The sequence below is a fragment of the Lepus europaeus genome, chromosome 2, assembly GCF_033115175.1.
Source record: "Lepus europaeus isolate LE1 chromosome 2, mLepTim1.pri, whole genome shotgun sequence".
In the NCBI taxonomy this organism is placed as follows: domain Eukaryota; kingdom Metazoa; phylum Chordata; class Mammalia; order Lagomorpha; family Leporidae; genus Lepus; species Lepus europaeus.
The window spans coordinates 153,967,780-153,988,741 of record NC_084828.1 but is presented as its reverse complement, the minus strand read 5'-3'; the positions used below and the strand labels follow the sequence as shown (position 1 = coordinate 153,988,741).

The window sequence follows — 20,962 nt, the reverse complement described above, 5'->3', positions numbered from 1 at the left end:
TCCCCGGGGCTGTGCCCGCGACCCTCTGCCCGCCCCCGGCGCCGTGCCCTGGTAGACGCCCCGGGCGGGGGCGCGAGGCTGCGGGCAAAAGTTTGGGGTTTGCTCCTAGCTCGTCGCAGGTGCTGGGGGCGGGGGCGGCGGGGCGGGGGCGCGGGGCCGCGGGCTGGGGACGGCCACTCCGCGAGTGACAGCCCCGGGAGCACTCGGGCGCCCGGGCGCGCAGCGGGGAGGCGCGGACGCCGGGGGACCCCTCTGCCCCTGCCCGGGGACCTTGTCCGCAGCCGTTTTCCCTCTCGGCCCCCCCACCCCCGCCTTCTGGAGCGAATCCTCAGGCACCACCTCGCCGCCCCAGCACCGCCGCTGTGTTCGGCTCCAAACGGATTTTTGCTTTGTTTTTACGATTTCCCCCCAACGAATCACTTGTCAGATCAATTTTATCTTCTTCCCTCCTCCCTCCTCCCCACTCTCCCCTCCTCCCCCTCGGAAACCCCGTTCTCTGAGGTTAGACATTTTACAAACCATATATGTTGTTTTTCGAATTGTGATTTTTTTTTTTAAACGCCCCCCCCCCCATGGCTACTCTTCTAGACGTTTTTTTCTGCCCTTCCCCCGCTTAGGGGGGCGGGGGTAGGGGAAGAGAAAATAATACAATTTCAGGGGAAGTCGCCTTCAGGTCTGCTGCTGGCTGGGTGTTTTTTTTTTTTTTTTTTTTTTTGTAATAAAAAAAAAAAGGACGTAGAAAAACATCAGTCTTGAACTTCTCTTCAAGAAATCGGCTGCAAAGGAAATCTCCTTTGTTTTTGTTATTTATATGCTGTCAAGTTTTGAAGTGGTGAGTTTCAGGTCGGTTTTGCTAATTTCACTCAGTAAAACTGCAGTGTTTCTGTTTCTAGATAGTACTTTGCTTCTTTGTCTCTTTAAAAGGTCACAGGGAAAGCTTGGCCTGGATCGTGCCGGCCCTATGGAACGGATAAGGGCACCGGCTCTTAAAATGGGATAAAGGGGGTCCGGGGGGGCCAGGGAGGTGATGCAGCCAGGAACTCGTTGCAAAGGATCCCACCTTGCAGAAAAATAGATTCTTGAAACCGGAATTCCGTGCGCCTCTTTCTTTCTTTTTAAGGGAAATAATTGCTATAACTGGGTTCACTGTGTGATTCAGAAATCGGCAGATTTGGTCGTAGTTCATGGGCAGGGAAATGGGGTTTTGAGAAAGTAGTTTGCTCTCTGTGTGCCAACCAGACGTTCCACTAAAATGGGTCTTAAAATGTGTAACTCAAAGGAAACTCTGCAGCCTGGCATCTGTGAGCCCGGAGTTGGTCCCGCTACTGTCAGTCCAGGCAGGCCTGGTTGGAGGTTGCTCTTTTCCATTCCAAACTGTGGTTTGGTGAACTTTAGCCTTGGGCATAGAATTTAAAGGAGTAAATTGGGTGTTTTATGTGCATATAATTTTGCTTTATAACGTAAAGCTTTTTACAGGATGACTTAGTGTTTAATAGACGCTTAAACGTGGGTATTCAAAAGATAATTTTGCATGACCTGTACGATGTTTTCATTGTCAATACATTAACTAAATTATAATCTATCACTTTCATTTGCTGTACAGTTTAAAGTGCTGTTAAGCCGCATGACTACTTAATATGTTTTGTAGCATTAACTTTGGTACTGTTGTCTACTTTCTTCCCATTTTTTCCCTTCTTAAGTTGCCCCAGGGTTTAAAGATTTTCTTTTTAAATCGTGTTTTAAAATTTGCCTTCTGCTGTGGGATAAGGCAGCCCATTTCAGAAAAAGCAGGTCAGCATTATAATCCACGTGAAACATTATAATACTGAGTAAGTCAGTATCGTTAATTCTGGTTTTAGGCTGCAGTTTAGTATAATGGAAAAGAGTAATCTTGACAAAAAGTGGTTAAAAAAGGCACATTTATTGTTAATGAACCTCATAACCAAAAACAGATGGGACCTCGATCAACGGTAAACCTTTAGTTCTCAGCGTGCCACCCTGGAGTACAAAGATAAATAGCCATTATTATTTCTCAAACTTTATAGTTCTTCAATTGACATTCTTAGAGTTGCTTTGAAACCTCTAGATTAACATTGCACCCTTCTACAGTAAAACATGGAATGAAGCAAAGTAGTCTATGATTAAATGGAGGAATCAAATGTTTACAGAAAAGCCATGCTTTCAACAGTCAGTATAGATTGGCTTTCAAATCCAGGTCTGAGTAGTTCCATATAATAATTTTTTAAAAATCCAAGATTTGTCAGATTATTAGACAGCTGGCGGAAAGTTCTGGTTATCCTGTTCTTTCTGATTGTCCTAAGTGTGATCCCCTTCCTTTTTGGTAAACACAATCCTTCAAGTACCATAAAAGTTTAGAAAATAATTCTACTCACCTGTTCTTATCAAGTCTAGTTAAAATTGTATTCTAGAAGTGACTTTGATAATACACTAATTACTTTATTGTAAACAGTATGAAATTGATGTCTAATATATAGCTGAAGATAATTATCTGTTAATTTTTTTCTGAAGTTAATTATGATGTTAATTCCATTGCATACTGAGATTACTTTTGAATACTGGAGATTGTGTTTTACCAGTATCAAGATTTTTTTTTTAAAGTGAACTTAACTCATGAATATAGTGTGTAAATCACAGAGTTTTATTTGTTACTTAAACAACTAGTACTCTATTACTAGTGGACACATAAATGCTAACTCTAAAACATGAATTGTAATGCTTGAGTGTCTGGAATGTTCGAAGAACTCTTCTGCGTCTTCCTGTTTGTTTAGGGGTGAAATGATCCGATCACATGTTTGACCCAAGGCTTGACTAGATATTTAACAGGTCATGTAACTCTTGAAACTTTGATAGTAGAAAACTTTTCCTTCCCATTAATTTCTAAAGCCAGTATGGAGTTTAAACAGCAGATGTTTCCTATCTTCTTTGGAGGTGGTACTTGTTTTTTCTCATAAAACAAAAATATATGTAAAAATATAAAAATGTGTTAGATTTAACTGTTAGATATTTTAGTCTGTCATTATCTTTTCACCCTTATTAAAGTGTTGCTATTGTAATGAGTTTCTAATTTTTAAAAGTTAGGAATATGTAAATAGAAATTGCTGTTTTCTTTTTAGCTATACTTGCAGTAATTCTTATTGTAAAAGCAAGCCCATTTCCCCCCATTTAGTTTTGTTTGTAGATGACAAATCACTTTTTTATTCATGTATGTTGGTACAGTTTCCGCAAATTATTCTGTTAATTTGAATGGAAATGTAGTGCTGTTATCTAGAAATATAGTAACATCTGTATTATATTACATCTAGGTAAGCAGTTTTACAAATGTGTTTGTGGAGAGAGATATTTAGCAGTAAAACATGAGCAGGGGACACACAGAGGTAGAGACCCCTACCCAATTATAACATATCTTCTTTTTAAATTCTGGCAGGTGATCTTTAGACAGTGACTGAGTATGGATCATTTGAACGAGGCAACTCAGGGGAAAGAACATTCAGAAATGTCTAACAATGTGAGTGATCCGAAGGGTCCACCAGCCAAGATTGCCCGCCTGGAGCAGAACGGGAGCCCGCTAGGAAGAGGAAGGCTTGGGAGTACAGGTGCAAAAATGCAGGGAGTGCCTTTAAAACACTCGGGCCATCTGATGAAAACCAACCTTAGGAAAGGTAAATACTTTCGAGCCAAATCCTGGAAAGCCCTGGTGTGTACCCAAGGCCACCTTGTGTGGGGGTGGAGTGGCAGAACATGATTTGTACATTCCTTTCTTTGATTCTCTTTCTGATATGAAATTGGCTACATTCTGATTTGTAATGTCACTCAGGTTTGAAAGTGTAGACTCTGTTGGATCATCTTACTCCACTATAGAATCATTGAACTTTTAAGGTGATAAAGACTTGACTTGGATTGTCTTGGTCTTCGTTTACACTGGGGTCCTTTCATAAGGTTATTGTAGTAGATGATATGTAGGTGGCTGTTGCTTAACCTAACTCTGATTAAGGATAAGACATTTAGCCTGTTTGAGAACCACCCTAGCTTTTTCATAGGATTACCAGTTTGTAAGGCAGTTTCAGGGATCATCGAAATCTTTTACATAAGATAATGTAAAAGTTTTATGATGCCTTTTTTTGTGGTTTATTAAGAACAAATCTATTGTTTAGTAGTGAAAAACCCTGATGATTCTAATTTTTAATTTTTGCTATATTTGTATATTTTTGATAAATGAAAGACAGATTGAGGCAGGTTTATAAGGGGAAGATATGTAACAGTGTTGACTCCTTCCTGCCAGTATTAAAGTGACGAAGTTTAACAACTTGGGATGTGTTTGACACTGTTGTTACTGTAATGTAGTGCTTGTACTGAGGGTAATATATGTGTATCATGTGGGTCTTTATTTTATCTTTGAATAAAATGTACAGGAATCAGATTCTCCTTACATTTCCTAGGCGAAGGATAAAAATGCATCTTTTAGCAGCCAAGAATATTAAGTAGATAAAGTTAGAAGGCAGAGGAATTTCATTGTGTTTGATGCATAACATTTATCATACAATCATTTATTTTTTCCTTGGTTTGGCGAAAACAAAGAATATATTGATCCTGAAATGAACAGACACAGCAGTCCGTATTGTTAGATCTTTATCTATTAAAAATGGAAAAACAGCACTTCAGCAAATTCTTTGGCCTCTACTCATGATTACCCTATTTATTGATTGTTTGCCAAGAATGTATGCATCTTAAGAAAGCCAGGGTAAGAGCATTAAAAATATAATTTATTATGGCTTTTCAAACAGAGTGCATTAATATTGTACTGTGAAGCACTGGGGCTCTATAAAAAAGACTTTCTGACGCCTGCAAACATATAAGTTCCATAAATTCCTAAATAGGAGATTTCAGCTGTCTCTGGTATTATGTGATATTTGCACAGCAAACTTTAATGCCAGGACAGTTTTAGACAAGGATTCTACAGACTTCACTGCTCCTTATGGCAGACGTGCTGTTTACACAGGCTCATAAACCTTCAGCAAAAGCTTCTAAGACTGCCTTCAGGTTTAAATCATGTGGTATTTTTAGCATTCAGCAGTGACCAGTGCTCTCCCCCTTTAATGCTGGAAGGTTATGAAGTTGCTGTAGTTGGAAGTCTTGCAAACACTAGCACGAATAATCAGTTCAGAGAAGGCTCTTGTTCTGCATGACTCCCAGTAAGAGGAGGACAACCAAGACAGTTTGCCACACGATTCAGCAGCTAGCTTTGTGTTTAGATGATACTGGGTTACTTCATGTATAGCCACCAGTATTATCTGTAGGATACCTCAGAATTTGATCAATAAAGTCGAAAATCAATCCAGTATTTTCTAATAATTTGGAAAGCCTACTTAGAGTACTTCACAGGCCTGAGGCGTAGGGTCATAGGTGTGGTAGAGCACGTGTGTTCCATCCTCTCAGAGGGAAAATGTATGTTTTTGTTGTTCTGACACAACTCTTTGAAGACACAGGGACAGGAGGGGGAGAAACCCAAAGTATAGTACTTGCACTTCCAATTTTCTTTTTTGTGATACCATTGCATTCATAATGACATTTTAAAAATGCAGTTTAATTGTAGAAGGATCTCTGTTTACTCCAGACAACAAAATTACTAAAGCCTTTTGGTGGATTTTTTTTTTTTTCATCTTTTTTTTTTTTTTATGTGCATAGTTTCTGTTTGACAGGTGCTAGATAAAAATTGTGGCTGAGATGAGAAAGCACGGCTAAGAAAAAGGGGTTGAATGTTTTTATTTGCTTAGGAGATTTTGCCAAAATACCTTCAAGCCAAGGAAGAAATCACCAGTTTGCATATTGCTATTTTTGCTGTGGTCTCCCCAAGTCGTCTTCTGATCCCTGACGGCTTCTCTCTCTGGTATAAAACAGCTGAATGAATGACAAGAATATTGGCAAGCTCTGCGGCTTGTTTTTCATGCCTAGCCTGTTGGTACTTCCGAATGAGTTTGCGAGCTTTTCTAAGTAAACCTGAAGGGGTTTGTTTGTCAGAGCTAGAATCTCTTGTGAACAGTTCACTAAAGCTTTGGTGAAGACACACATGTAGAAAAATGTAGCTGTTTTATTGCCGGCTTTTGTTCAGCAGAAACAAGCAAATAGAGAATTTTTAAAGGGCCTCTCTGGTGTCAGTAGGAAATCCTGAATTTTAGTTATGGTTGGTAGGCACTAGACATCTTCAGAAGTTCGTAGAATTCTCTAAGTCCAGAGAACAGAGTGTATAGAGGCAATAATGTTGTAGGACTAATTGGGGATCCTGGGTGCCCTGTTAAAGTAACCCTTGTCATCATTTATGCTAAAGATGATACCCTCCTGGCAGTTTGCCATGGCCATGGTAGAGTTCAGATGCATCTGCTTTTAACCCTTTTCTTTTGTCACTGGAAGTCTGACGGTGTGCTGCGTAATACCTTGAGTATCACAGCATCTCATAATTTTGGTTTCTAGTCAGAAGCCTCTTTTTTAATAGTGGTTTAGCCTGTGCTTTTTAATAATATGGCTGCTAGGTTCTTACACCGGGTTAAAATAAAGAGAGACTATATGAAATGCATGCAGATTCTTTTATCCCAGTATATGCTGGTGAGGCGACTTTCCTGTTCTCTGACGTATTTTTATCATATTTGTTGTACCAAAGATTGTTCATTTTTAAGACTCTTAGTTACTGTGATATCTTTTTAATCAGATAGATTATATGAGCAGTCACAAAAATAAACATTATTTATCTACATTGTGCACATACTGAAATGGTATATTATCAGGCATCAGTTTGGAACCAGTTAGAGTAAATATCTAAAAAAGGAGAAAATCATCATTTTACAGTCAAAGATAATTTGGACACAAGCAGGGAAAGTTTATTACTAACAAAAGCGTGAAGGCAGTTGGAAGGTGGGTTCTTCTGAAGATGACTGTAGTGAGTTCTGTTTGCGTGTTGTATGCCACTCATAGCAAATCAGATAGGACACACTTATTTCTCTCTCATCAGCATTGTTATCTGATCAAAAAGATAATCCTGCATTCATTGCTTTTGGAAAATGCACTGTTAAAATTAGAGCAAGAGCCTACATTGCCTTCGGGCCAAGTTTGCGTTCCATGTGGCTATTTCTCTTACAACTTTAAAGAACAAAAATAATACGTATTTGTGTGTATATGTGTGTGCTTGTATGCTGCCTGTATTTCTGTACCCAGCCTGCCCTGGAAGCACAGGTTTCTGTTCTCTCACTGTTGTCAGGATTTATTTTCATTTAGTTTTTCCTCCCCCAAGTCTGTATTTCTGAAGATTGTTGGTTTCCTTTTTCCCCATCTCTTTGATAGGAACCATGCTGCCAGTTTTCTGTGTAGTAGAACATTATGAAAACGCCATTGAATATGATTGCAAGGAGGAGCATGCGGAATTTGTGCTGGTGAGAAAGGATATGCTTTTCAACCAGCTGATAGAAATGGCACTGCTGTCGCTAGGCTATTCGCATAGCTCTGCTGCCCAGGCCAAAGGTAAATAATGCATACGTGGGATTGGGAAAATTGCTTGGCTTCCTTTGTTTACCTCGTAGAGAAAGCACTGAATATTTTTGTTCAAAGAACTGTATTACATTGGTTCCTTATAGACTGTGGCTTTAAAAAATTGGCTTAATTCAGTTTGGTTTAGTTAACACACATTTTGCTCATGTGGAATGTCGAGGTAGATTTTTTTTTTAAATTACTTCAGCTGAATCATTAGTATGCTTATTGACCTTAATAATCTGCTCCACTGAGGACCCACAAGGAAGTGAGGAGCGTATTTGAGCAGATGGACTGTTGAGAGTCAATTTGCATTTATGACTGAATATCTAGTTCTGTTTCTTTTATTCTGTTTCTGATGGTTTTATGGGCTGTAAAGTATTTTTCAATGCTGATTCCCACTGCAATAGAGAATCTTATCTAAATCGTAAAGCCATTTAGAACTGGTTCGGCTATGTCTTATTAGAACTTCCTGTAAGTTAGGAAAATGTGGCCTTATGCATAGGTTTTATTGATGGGGTTTTATTTCCAAAATAATAAACAACCCTACAGTCATTTACATAATTTCACAATTTGGAAAGCTAAGCTGCGAATATTTTCATTGACCTGCCTTTTAGAGGGAAGGGAATCATTCAAACAGAAATAACAATATTGCTTGTGGTGGGGGCAGGGGGGGAAAAAGACCTACTAGATATATTATCTGAGGGTGACATATTTAGTGACATATTCCCTTTATCTGGAATAGGGCTCATCCAGGTTGGCAAGTGGAATCCAGTTCCACTCTCTTATGTGACAGATGCGCCTGATGCCACGGTAGCAGATATGCTGCAAGACGTGTATCATGTGGTCACACTGAAAATTCAGTTACACAGGTGAGTCAAGACGGCAGTTCTGGGGAGAAGCCTCTTACCTTATGTTTTGAAACCTTCCATTTTTATTCAGCCTGTATTTCGGAAAGATGAATCCAAAGTGATTCTGTTACCTTATCCCTTTTGCTTTTTTCCCATGTCTTCAGTGTATAATTTAAAAGCAGCCCCCCTCCCCAGTTTGTGGCTTTATGCAGGTTATCAAAAGACGAGACTTTTACATTTAGTCGATTATATGATGCACTACAAGAAGGCATTTTACATAAAGTTTACTTAAGAAAAAAATATTTTTGCATATCATGAACAGTGCCATCTGTGTACATTTTGTGAAAGAATGCCTTCCTTGCTATTGCCGCAGTCTTATTTATTTATATATTTTTACCATTTTAATTCGTATGAACAGAGTAATGAAAGGAAATCAGTTAATAAGTTAATGCCTTTCACGATGGCTCGTGAGAAAGCAGTACACCTTAAATTGTCTTCCCAAGCGCATCAGAGCAGGAAGGTAGAAGTAACATGAAAAAATAGCCACCACAGGCAGCTGATGTATAATTCATGCATCGATACAGCAGATGTGTTGTATAAAGTAATTAACTAATCGGAACAATCAGGAGACCGAGAGCAATCTCCAGATGCATCTGTTTGATGCGCAAAATGAAATCTGTCTGTCTTAAAGGAATGTTGTGCAGCGGGATGCAATCTTGTAATAATCCCCTTTCTAATCTATGTCTCCAATAGTTGCCCCAAACTAGAAGACTTGCCTCCCGAACAATGGTCGCACACCACAGTAAGGAATGCTCTGAAGGACTTACTGAAAGATATGAATCAGAGTTCGTTGGCCAAGGAGTGCCCCCTTTCACAGGTACTTAGCATAGCATGTAATAAATAATAAGACTTCATGGGCAGCCCTGATCTGAGGTCTGATAGGCCTCCATAGTTTAAAGCAACTGGTATCGGAAGCAAGAATCTGCCAGAATGCAAAGTGGCTTGACCACTGCTGACCTTTTAAAATGTGCCTGATTCATTCTGAACAGAGCCTTTACACTTTTCCTCCCTTATGGAAAAGGACGAACGACTATTTACAGGAAAAACAGTCTAGCAGAAGACTATTCTGCTTGGTTTTTAGATTTGTGTTCAGAGTGCTCTAAGCGTACTGGTTACATTCTCCTGAGTGCCCTTTTTAGGAAAGTGTTGAGCGGGTACGACTTACACAGAGCTTTGGTGAGTGGGAATGGCAGTGTAGAGTTCATGTGCAAAACTGCAACATGCTTTCTAAAGGAGACAAAGGTACAGTTCTTGGGTACTTTGTTTATACCAAAATGTCAGAAAGGAAATATTTAGTAAAAATACCAAGAAAAGCAAGAAAAAATCTTTTTCCCATAGCTAAAGGTTGAAAGGATTTTGTAACCAGTTCTGTAGCATTAATTTACTTCTTATTTTTGTTTTGTAAGTGGCATTTTGTTTCTTTTTTTTGCATCCGAGGTGCCTGTCATACCATTGAGATGATAAATAGATTCATTATTATTGTATTTCAGTTTTCAGAATGAATATTGATAGAGGACAACCAAAACTCTAGGTAGAGGTTTCCCTTCTTCGTAGATTTAAAATCAAGCATTTTTGATAATGCTAGTTGATTTCAAATAAAAAAATAGGAAAAGGATGCTATATACCTGCTCTCACTGGGCTGCGCCAGTGGTCACCACATAAATGTGTTATAATGCCCTCTCCTAGTGCCAAACCAGTTTTAAGGTTATTCCATGGCAAAGTCTAATTAAAGTGCTGGTCTAACTAGGTTTTTACTAAACTTTTCAAGTTTTCTTTTATTGCAAGTTTAAAATGTAATTCTGAATGTTAGTCTGTCAGCCATTTGAACTGTATAACTCTGCTGTAAACATATCTGCAATTGAGAGATTCTCAAAATGTGTTTCTACTGTATGTTGAATAGTCCATTTCTTAGAGTTCAGAGCAAACTTTTTCGTGAATTCAGTTACACCTTCAGCTAATCCTTTTTCTTGCTTCTCTCACCCTTGGAATAGAGAGGTTGTAAATGTATAACCTTTGAGTAAAAGTAATTTAAATTAATTGAATACAGTCAAATCAATAGAATGACATAATAAAGCAGGGTGACCCTTATTGCTGGGATTTTGTGTTTGCAGACAACTCCAGATAACATGTTATTTGATCAGTAGCATTTGAAAATTTGAAATAATCTAGAAATCAACATTAAACTCAGAGCTAAAACATAATTTAAACACACATTGTCAGAATTTTGCATATTTTCATGTTCCTCGATGTTCCACTGACTTTTGGAAGTAGATTTAGACAAAGACTTAAGATATTTACTACGAGCTGGAGAAGAGGATGCTAGTATAAATGCGAATACAGACAGTGAGAACTAATTGCTAATTGATATCAACATTCAGCCGGTAAGCTCCACCTCACTATAACTTACATATATAATTGTGAATTTACTTAATGTTGTCATAGGAAATGAATTGAACATAGGCTATTATAACATTAAACAGAATGACAAAGTGAAATCCAGGACGTGGCTTTGTAGTCGTGCACTGATGAATTTCCACAGCAAGGTCTTCAGACGAACGCGTGGCCTGGTGTAGCTGGAGATTCCTCTGTAATTGTTAGGTGATGGGACTAGGCTATAATTCCACCAACGGTTATAATTATAATCTCTCTTTCTTTAAAAAAAAACTTTCAAAACATTTATGGGTGGTCTAGAAGTGAGTGGTAGCAAATATTTGAAATTAATTTAATATTTAATATTATGAAAAAATTTAACTTGTTCTCTGAATGAAGCCATTATTTTATGTTTGACTGTATTGTCACCCATTTCTCAAGAATGAATCCATAAATCTGATACTGAACTAAGAATGTTTTTATTGTAAACTACTTTTCACTTGTTTATTTTTTTTTTTCTCTCTCTAAAATGATTAAACCTAAGGTGCAGTCTCCGTAAGTTAGGCCTTCATCCAAAATGTGTTCTGTATCAAGGCTTTACTTCTCCTGTGGAGTTTTGTTTCATTCATGTAAGAGCTTTTGCCTACAATTCAGTGTATACATTTTATTGTACATCAAGTGTTTAGTTTAGCATAATAAAATATTTCAGTGTCAAGTATGGCCACAGTTCTCCTAAATACTATGGTTAGTAGAAAGTCCACCCTGTAGGCAAGCAGACCACTATGTAGGGTAGAGGGTTAGGAGGAAATGGGAGGCCACCAGGAATTTACCGTGGATGTTTGATGCCTGCCTCAAGCCCCCTTAGGAGGATTGTCTAACACCTGCTAATCAAATGTTCCATTGGACCTGGATTCTTAGAATTAGAAGGGATTATCCTTCCCAGCCACCTCCTTTGACAAAGGAAGGAGTCAGTGTCCCTAAAGATTAAATTCAAGGTTAATGACTGACCCAAAAGTTCTGATTTGCTAAGCTTATGTCCTTGCCCAATGATAATTTTAAAGTAAGTATTGATTTAAAAATGAATACTAACATTTTGGTGCAATGTTTTATTTGATATGTGCAAGGTTTTCGTCAGCTGCGGAAATTTCATAGGTGAGCATGTGATTGGATTTGCAGTCATACCTTTATTTCTGATACTGCTTTCCTATCATTAATTTGCCCAAGTATTTTGTTTATTTTTGCAAAATGTTTTAAAAGTCTTAGGTCATTATAGATTGGAGGTTGGGTGTTTTGTTGTTGGCTTTTGCTTTTTTCAGTGGATGTGGTTAGGTAATTGTGTGTTGCATTCTGAACTTCAACTAAACAGGAAAGAGTAAAACCTGTCAGGTGCAAGAAAACCTATAGCTTTGAGACTTTTGAGGTTGATGATTTGGAGGGTAAATTGAAAGTTAAAAAAGTAAATATTTTGGTGTATAATAAAACATTGAATTTTGATGCTAGTTTTTCCTTTAGTTTCAGAAAATGATTTTCCCCTCTTTATTTGAGAGGCAATGATACCGATAGAGGGGTCATCCCCTGCACTCCCCAAATGCCTGCAAGTCCAGGACTAGGCTGGGGTTGGAGCCAGGAGTAGGAGTGCAATCCAGGTCTCCTCTGTGGGTGGCAGGATGCAATCTACTTGAGCCATCACCACTGCCTCCCAGGGTCTGCAGTAGCAAGAAAATGGAATTGGTAGTGGAGCCAGGTATCAAACCCAAGTACTCAGCTGTGAGATGCAGATAGCGTCTTATCCACTACTAGGTTAAGTGCCTGCCCTACAAATTGAATTTAAACACTGGACAAATTCTGATATATGGATAGATTGATCTTTTAAAAGTACCATAAGGAAAAGGTCAAGCATTACTTACCCCAACCTAATGTCTTCCTACTAAAAATGTTTAAGTCAGATATTCCTGGGAGATGGTAATCTGCTATATGCATTTTTACCCCCCTCTCCCTTCACCATATGCATGTATGTATGCTGCAGGAACATTTCACACCTGTCACATTTTTAAGACATTGGGTTATTTTCTATTTCATCTCTCACCTGGGGAGAAGAAGGTATCTCCAAGCCAAGTCCTACATAAAGTGAGTGGGAATTGTCATTTATATTTCAAAGTAGCAAAAAATATCTATGATAAACTTAAATTTGAACATTCTACTTAAAAGTAATACTGAAGAAGATAATTTCTCAATTTTCATTTTCCTGAAACATCTGGAAAAAGATTTAAAAAATACCCAACTATCCTGCCCTTTTGAAGCTTAGTCTTTAACCAGGCTGAATCTCTGACATTTGACAGTCATTTCCATAGGCATTTATTAAAGTTAAGTTTTCAGTTGATTTTCAGTATGTTTTATCAGTAACACTGGAGCAATAGTTTAAAAATCTATGTTATAGAAATTTTTTAAAGCAAACTTTTTTCCAAAATGAACTGAAATAACATGTTTTAATATTTCTAATACATCATTATTCATATATTGTATTTTACATGAAAGCTTAGCCTGTGAAATTTGTTCATGTATTCATACATTCACTCACTACATTGACGGGTTGTCATGTGTCATGTAGCCTATTTTCTATGTAGCAATAAGGACAACACCTCTTAATAGTTGAAAAAAATGATGCTAGCTTTCATTTAGTGCTTTTGATATGGGAAGAGTGCCTCTCTCACCCTATTCGTCCATTTTCAAATTAGAAATCTGAGGCATAGAATATTTAGATGAATGTCCCTGGGTATGTAGCTGTTAAAGTGGAAAGGTAAGACTTCATACCCCCATGATGGGAGCTTAACTAGGCATCGTTCTTGGTCACATAAACAGATAAAAGAAGCTTAAAAAGAAAAAAAGGATGAGCCTTTCTCAGATTAATTTGATGTGTTTCATTATCAGAATACACTTTATTTCTCTTATGTACTTGTAGTTTTCCAATTATCTTTGTGTTTTCAATACATTTAACATGTGTTTTACTTTTGTGTCTTTGAATTTTTTTTTTTTTTGTATATTGATTGTAAAGTGCCATCATTTCATGCTCCTAATTTAGGATATAAGGGAGTGATTTAGACCACTGGAACTGACTTGTGGCATAATCTTGCATTTGGGAGTTTCCAGAAGGTTTAGATAGGTAACCCTGTGTAGTTGTTTCTTTTCTATACCCTCAAGATCAGTAGATATAATTGAGCGAATAGTCCTTTCATTTAGACCTTAAGGCAATGTTAGGCATTTTTTTTTTATAATTTTTTTTTTTTTTTTTGACCGGCAGAGTGGACAGTGAGAGAGAGACAGAGAGAAAGGTCTTCCTTTTGCCGTTGGTTCACCCTCCAATGGCCGCCGCAGCTGGCGCGCTGCAGCCGGCGCACCGCGCTGATCCGATGGCAGGAGCCAGGTGCTTCTCCTGGTCTCCCATGGGGTGCAGGGCCCAAGCACTTGGACCATCCTCCACTGCACTCCCTGGCCACAGCAGAGAGCTGGCCTGGAAGAGGGGCAACCGGGACAGAATTGGTGCCCCGACTGGGACTAGAACCCGGTGTGCCGGCGCCGCAAGGCGGAGGATTAGCCTAGTGAGCCACGGCGCCGGCCAATGTTAGGCATTTTTATTGGAAAAGTGGGCAGTTAAATTTCTTGGGTCTATTGAAAGTACGGACCGTAGTCATCAGACTGACCTCATCTGATGGACAAGAATATAACTGGTAGCTACCTTTAAAAATAGAAGTTTCATATTTGAAATGTGCTTGGAGGATTTTGTACTTGCCCCTTCCCAGCATAAGGTTATATACATCTTGTGGTTAAACACTGTGTGTTTTAGGGTAAAGCTTCATGAAAGATCTTTCCTTTTTAAAATTGCAGACGTTTCCTAATTCTTAGCCTGCTGACCATGGGAATCTGAGGTTATGAATATCTGCTTTGTCAGACACCGAACTACTTTGTACAGATTAGATATTATTACCATTTCCAGCAATTGCATTAATGGTAGATCCATAAAGAAAATGGTAAACCAAACTGTTCTATGGGTAGTTGTGTGAATTATAAGACTTATAATCAAATAATTTTTTTTGTCTCCTTTTCAACCAGTCATGACATCATTCTTGTTCCTCTTTCAACTTAGTGAGATGTCTGTTCTGTGTTAATATTATGATATATCTAATCTACAATAGAAGTGTTCTCCAAATTGCAGGTTTTCCTTTTTGAATCTAATATATCAAGCTCATTTTTAGCCGATTTAGATACATAAGGGTTTTACAGTAGCTTGATGTTAGCTTTCTGTAACCTTTCAGATATATTAATCAAAAAAGCCAAACTTAATAAAGCATCTAACTTAAAATGGATTGAACTCAAATATTTTATAGCCACTATATTTTCACAATGGTAAAACATAAAGAAGTTTAAACCATGCCAATTTAAATAGTGCTTAGCAGCATGTAAGTACTTCATTCTCACTTAATAGATTTTTACCTATGACTTGTTTTAGATAGGGACAGGTTTCCTTTGACCTCAAAATCACTAACGCAGGGAGAATTACCATATCATCAGAGCATTCCCTCTCTCTCTTATCTGACGTGCAGAATAATAAATATTTTTGAGACTTAGGAGTAGACATGGTCTGAGAGAAAGCCTATTAAAGCTATTTTCTAGTTATTTAAAAGAGTTTAACCAAATCATCCTAATCAAATTAATTTCTGCTAAAGCAGGGCTAGTTTTCAAGTGTTTTTTTTGAGATCTTTTTTCTCAATTACTACTTAAATTTCAAGTTGGACTTCATCTGGATTTGCTTTTAAAAATCTGTTTTATTTCATGCCAGATATGGGCCTTAGACAAACTCATAAACAAACAAACACAAATCCGAAATTCAGAATAATCTAAACAAACGGATACGTACATCCAATTTTTCCTTCTTTCATTGGAAACTGCTTGATTATAACATGCTGTGGGTATAAAAAACATAAGAGAGCCTTTAACATAACAGGGGAGAGCCGCAGCCCTGGTTCTGCAGCTCATTGCCAATTGAAGTACGGAACGCTCTGGCTGTTGGGACTGTTAAATCTAGACTTAAAAGTTATTTGTTCTGTTTAGCATTTTTAAAATGATTCTATTAGGAATTGTATGTGCTTCAGTTTTAATTTTAACTCATAATGATTGTAAAGCACCCTGGGATGCTTGCATGAAGGGCGCTATAGAAATATAAGATTGCATTGTGTTCTAATATGTAGTATTATGGGGTGCTGGATTTCATCATGGACAATTCATAAGGTTGCTGAATTCTTCTTTGTAGAGAAGGTGGCTGGCTGTAAGTCTTTTTTTCAACCCCTCTCTCCCATTCTTTTCTGTCTTTAGTCCTCATCTTTTCTTTAAAAAAATATTGATTCTTTTGCATTATAATATTTTCCCTTAGAAATGCTAATGTGATTTAGTTTACCCAGAGGGGTTAAAGATGCAAACCAGATGATACATTGGAAGTTAAGAAGAGATTAAAGCTTTAATTGCTAGTACCATTTGAGATCACATTCTTATCTGGATAACAAGACATGCTACTTCATTATTGGGTACCACTGACAGTTCCAAGCTTGTCACATCTTACTATCAATCCAGCATTTATTCCTAGGTAGTTAAAAAATACAAAGTGAACTGGCAGTGAGTGTTAACAATGGGAGTTTCCTCTATATTGAAGTTCCTGGCTTATGTTCATATAGGTTAGAGCTTGATTTTTCCTTTTTAAGGGGACTGTTTCTTAAGGTGGTGTATATCTTCAGTGACTTCATTTTGTCACTCGTTTAATTAGTGGCTCAAAGCGTTATGTGCGTCAGGAATGTGAGCTGTGTTGTGACCAGTTGTACGAACTGACTTGGTCTCCTCAGTATCCTCATCTAATGGCCCTGGTTTCTCTGAGAAGTATTGTTGCTACATAAGAGGTCTTAATGCAATCTTCATTTTTACTGGAAAATGAAAAAAAAAAAATTTCGTGAAAAAAATGAAAGGACCATATTTCAAATCATTCTCACCTTCAAGGGATAATTTTAATACCATTCCTACAGTCAGTGTAAAGTTCTGTCGTAGGGAAGAATTCAAGGCTTGTGCTTTCATTTGCAGCTTAATCAAATATGATAGTTTAGACTTGAGAATCAAAACGAATAAAGGTGCTTCATGGGATTGTCATCAGGATATGAGCCTTTTTTTTACCTTCACCCCAGTCCCAGTACCCAATTATCTGTCTCCTCCCTTTCTTCACCCATAATAGACAGCATTTTCCACATTGTTTTGAAATTCTCTGTAGGCAAACTGGACTGTGTATGTTGTAATTGATTATCCCAAAGCAACTAAGTTTTATTCATCATCACAGTCCTGTGACCATCCTGGCAGGTAGTAGGAACTCAGGAATATTCGTTAAACTGAAACAACTTCATAGGATTTATACCACATTTGTTTCATAAACCAATACAAGATGTCAGCAGTTTTATTAGTACTACTTTATGGATACTCTTTTTAGCATATTCCCTGACATACTTTCCTTTTATGTTTAATCCTGCAGTTTTTAGTTTACCTAACCAAGGGTAAGTTAATTCTCTTTTTTTTTTTCCTCTGAGAAAACCTGATGCTCCAGACTTTCTCACATTTTTGCTCATTTTATAAAGTTCCTGGATATATGTACAAAACTTATATGTTTATAAGTAAAACAATAGTCTGAGAGGTACAAGGGACCAAACATCTAAAAACTGCTCAAAAAGACCTAATTATACATCACAGTTAACTACCAGCTTTAACCAACTATTTCTGGCATTTCTAGGCACATTTAAAATTTTTCTTCTACAATTGAACATGTATTTCAATCTAATGATTTCTATTTTGTCTCAATTTTTTGTTATATTTGAGACTTATGCTTTAAAAAAAAGACTTGAAAGACAAAGTTGGGGGGGAGGGGGAGAGAGAAAGAGAGAGGGAGAGAGAGATCTTCTGTCTCCTGGTTCACTTCCCAAATGGCTACAAAGGCCAAGGCTGGACCAGGCCAAAGCCAAGAGCCAGGAGTGTTGTCCAGGTCTCTCACATGGGCGCAGAGGCTCAAACACTTGGGCCACCTTCAGCTGCTTTCCCAGGTGCAGGGAGCTGGATCAGAAGTAGAGCAAGTGGGACTCAAACCAGCGCCCATATGGGATATAACCCCTACCCCCACCCCCTTTTTTTGAAGACTTATTTATTTATTTGAAAGGCACAGTTGCAGAGACAGAGAGACTTAACACTTTTTGACTGTCACCTCTGCCTGTCCATTTTCTTCTCATATTTAAGAGAAAAATAGAGATTTTAGTAACAGTGTCAAGTGATTTATAGACAAAGATCCTGATGCTGCCAGCGTGGAAATGTTGCTACAGTTACCCCATGCTCATTCATAATGCCCATTCTTCAGTTGGTGTTCTAAAGTCCGTATTTGGCATTGGATACTCCAGGGAGGACCATACACATGCAATGTTTTCAAGTCCGTTGTATCAAGGTCCAGAATCATCTGAATATAGAGAGAGCTGCAAGTGCAGATAACTGTCCAGCTCTTCCAGCATAGGCTTTGGACTTGATTTGTGCTCCCCACCTCGCCCTGGTCCCAGGCATCCACTGATGGACCAAGCTCTTTACTTTATGAAGTACATTTTGACCATTCCACCCTAACTCCTACTGAAGAGCTGGGTACCAGAAGATGACATTTTCCTAGGCCGTGAAGGATTTCCATGATATTGATTGAGATGAAGACATAAATTTGAGTTTTTTCCTTATGGCTCAATCCAGAGGTGACATTGGTTTATACATATTTTTTAGTAGACATGAAAATTCTCGGCTATAAGCTAACAGTGACAACAACACAGGAATCAAGGATGTAGTGTAGCTCAAAACCTCCATGAAGTCTTGGAGCAGATGTGAATGTGGTACACGGACCAGGCCTATGACAGGCTTCCAGGGATTTATGTAGACTCTGAAGTTGTAAGCCACTTTGTAGAGGCCAGAGCCTCCATAGGTTTCATGAGATTCCCAGTGATGCTGAACAAAGCGAAAAGCCAGCATGGTATTTCTCCTCGCTCTGCTCCACATACCCCCATTTTTAGGCAATATGGCTAAAATCTAATAGCATTCACATGGAGAGCACGAAGCAGGAATACACAGTATCCTGTGCAGAGTTGCAGAGCCTACTTCTAGTATTTACTTTTGGAAAATTGAATTGTTCAATGCAGTTTAGTTCTTGTTTTCACTCCAGCTTAGAGTATGTTCAAAATGCTATTCTTAGGACCTCTGCAACTTAACATAAATTTGATATCTTTTTCCTTCTACTTTTTTTTTTAAAGATTTATTTTTATTTGAAATAGAGGCAGAGAGAGAGAGAGAGAAAGAGAGAGAGAGAGTCTTCATCCATTGGTTCACTTCCCAGGTGGCTGCAATAGCTGGAGCTGCACCAATCTGAAGCCAGGAGCCAAAAGCTTCTTCCAGGTCTCCCACATGGGCACAGGGGCCCAAGGACTTGGGCCATCTTCTACTGCTTTCCCAGGCCATAGCAGAGATCTGGATCAAGGTGGAGCAGCTGGGACTCTAACTGGCACGTATATGGGATGCTGGCACTGAAGGTGGTGGCTTTATCACTATGCCACAGCTCCGGCCCCTCCTTCTAGTTTCAAGCACAGATACTAGACATTTTAATCTCTGTGGAGATGAGAGGTTTAACTACACAAGGGCATCTGAGAATTAGCAAGCATTCCTCAAGTATATAAGTTGGTACAGAGTGCTTAAGATTCGTAATGTTCAGAACTAATTTTTACTATAAAATCAAAAGCCATTGAATTCAGATTTATGTAATGAAAAGCTTGTCAAATTTTTTTATATTAGTGTAATATTTAACAAGTATATTTTTAATAATCATATTGTAAGTAAGGTACTCAAGGACTGTCACCTTCTTAAAAGTAAATCTCTAGTTGGTGCTTACACCGAGAGTACCTGGAGAGGAATGATGTATATTATAATTGACTCTTCATTAGTCACTCAGTTTGGGAAGACACATAGATTTCATAGACTCTTAAAGCTGTTGGAAGGGTTGATGGAGATGATCTAGTTCCAGTCCTCTTGTATTTTATAGCCTCTACATGCAGTTAATTTTAAATACTACATGCCCTTAATAACAATACATTTTAAATTAAATATTGCATAATTTCTTTACTAATATAGTCCATTTGTTTGATAAGAAGATATAGATGTAGAAAAATCTAGATAGGTACTTACACAAAAGGACAGACTAAGAGAATCTGGTCAAAAGATATTAGGGCATTACATAAAATTATCTTAGTAATTTAGAAGAACCAGATAAACTGTGAAGCAACATTTCCTTTACAAGTTATGAATTGGATATTTAATAAAAATCTTTGAGATCTTTTTTCTGGACTTTTATTTTCCACCTACATTTTACCTTTAGGAAATGTAGCAGGAAAATTAAAATAGAGTTGGATATGTTTCTTTGTGCTTCCTTTTGTATTCCTTAAGAACTTTGTACTGAGTTTCCATTTTTAGTGATGTGCCAGGGTTATTTTGTGTGAAAATGTGATTTCCAGGCACTGGGATTGATCAAGATGGCAAGAGTCATAACTGACAACTTGGAGTTTAAGTAAAATTTAGAAGTGATTAGTCTGTTCTCAACAAATTGAGAATCAGAATATGCCCCAGTTGTATTTCCCAAGAGAATAGCTTAGAAAGCAATAGAGGATCCAGAGGGAAAGATTTGGGGAACATAAGCTAACAAGCACAAACAGAATAGTACACTTAGAAATCCTGTCATTCGCTGCATTAGTTGAAGCCCATTTCCCATCCTTCCCACCCCCAATACCAGATGGGGACTACCTGTTAATTTTCAACAATTAATCCTCTTTCAGTATCTCATATGCCTTTTAGAGCATGTTTGTAGTATTTGATGTCCTTTGGGATTAAAAGAAAACTCCATTTGCAGAGAATCTCTATTAAAATTATATTTGAATTATAGAGTCAATTCAATTGTATTTGAATGTGAAGTTGATCGGAAGTTAAAGTTTCGCTTTTGGCTTTTCCACAGCATGTGAAAAACTGCTATAAAAATTCAGGCCATAAGCAAACAGGTCTTGCAC

General features: G+C 37.9%; 1 protein-coding gene across 4 annotated transcripts in view; it reads left to right on the top strand.

Annotated features, from left to right (window-relative positions):
* Positions 1 to 208: 208 nt before the first annotated feature.
* Positions 209 to 20,962, top strand: part of SATB1 (SATB homeobox 1) — a 79,877-nt gene continuing 59,123 nt past the window's right edge. For 2 of the 4 annotated variants that reach the window (XM_062215164.1, XM_062215156.1), the window contains exons 1-5: positions 210 to 832; positions 3,446 to 3,680; positions 7,351 to 7,527; positions 8,279 to 8,405; positions 9,138 to 9,261. In XM_062215164.1, the coding sequence (XP_062071148.1) occupies positions 3,470 to 3,680; positions 7,351 to 7,527; positions 8,279 to 8,405; positions 9,138 to 9,261 (639 nt within the window). In that variant the 5' untranslated portion in view covers positions 210 to 832; positions 3,446 to 3,469. Of the gene's footprint in view, positions 844 to 3,445; positions 3,681 to 7,350; positions 7,528 to 8,278; positions 8,406 to 9,137; positions 9,262 to 20,962 lie in introns of all 4 variants that reach the window. The other 2 variants (XM_062215143.1, XM_062215150.1) reach the window with 2 other exon arrangements.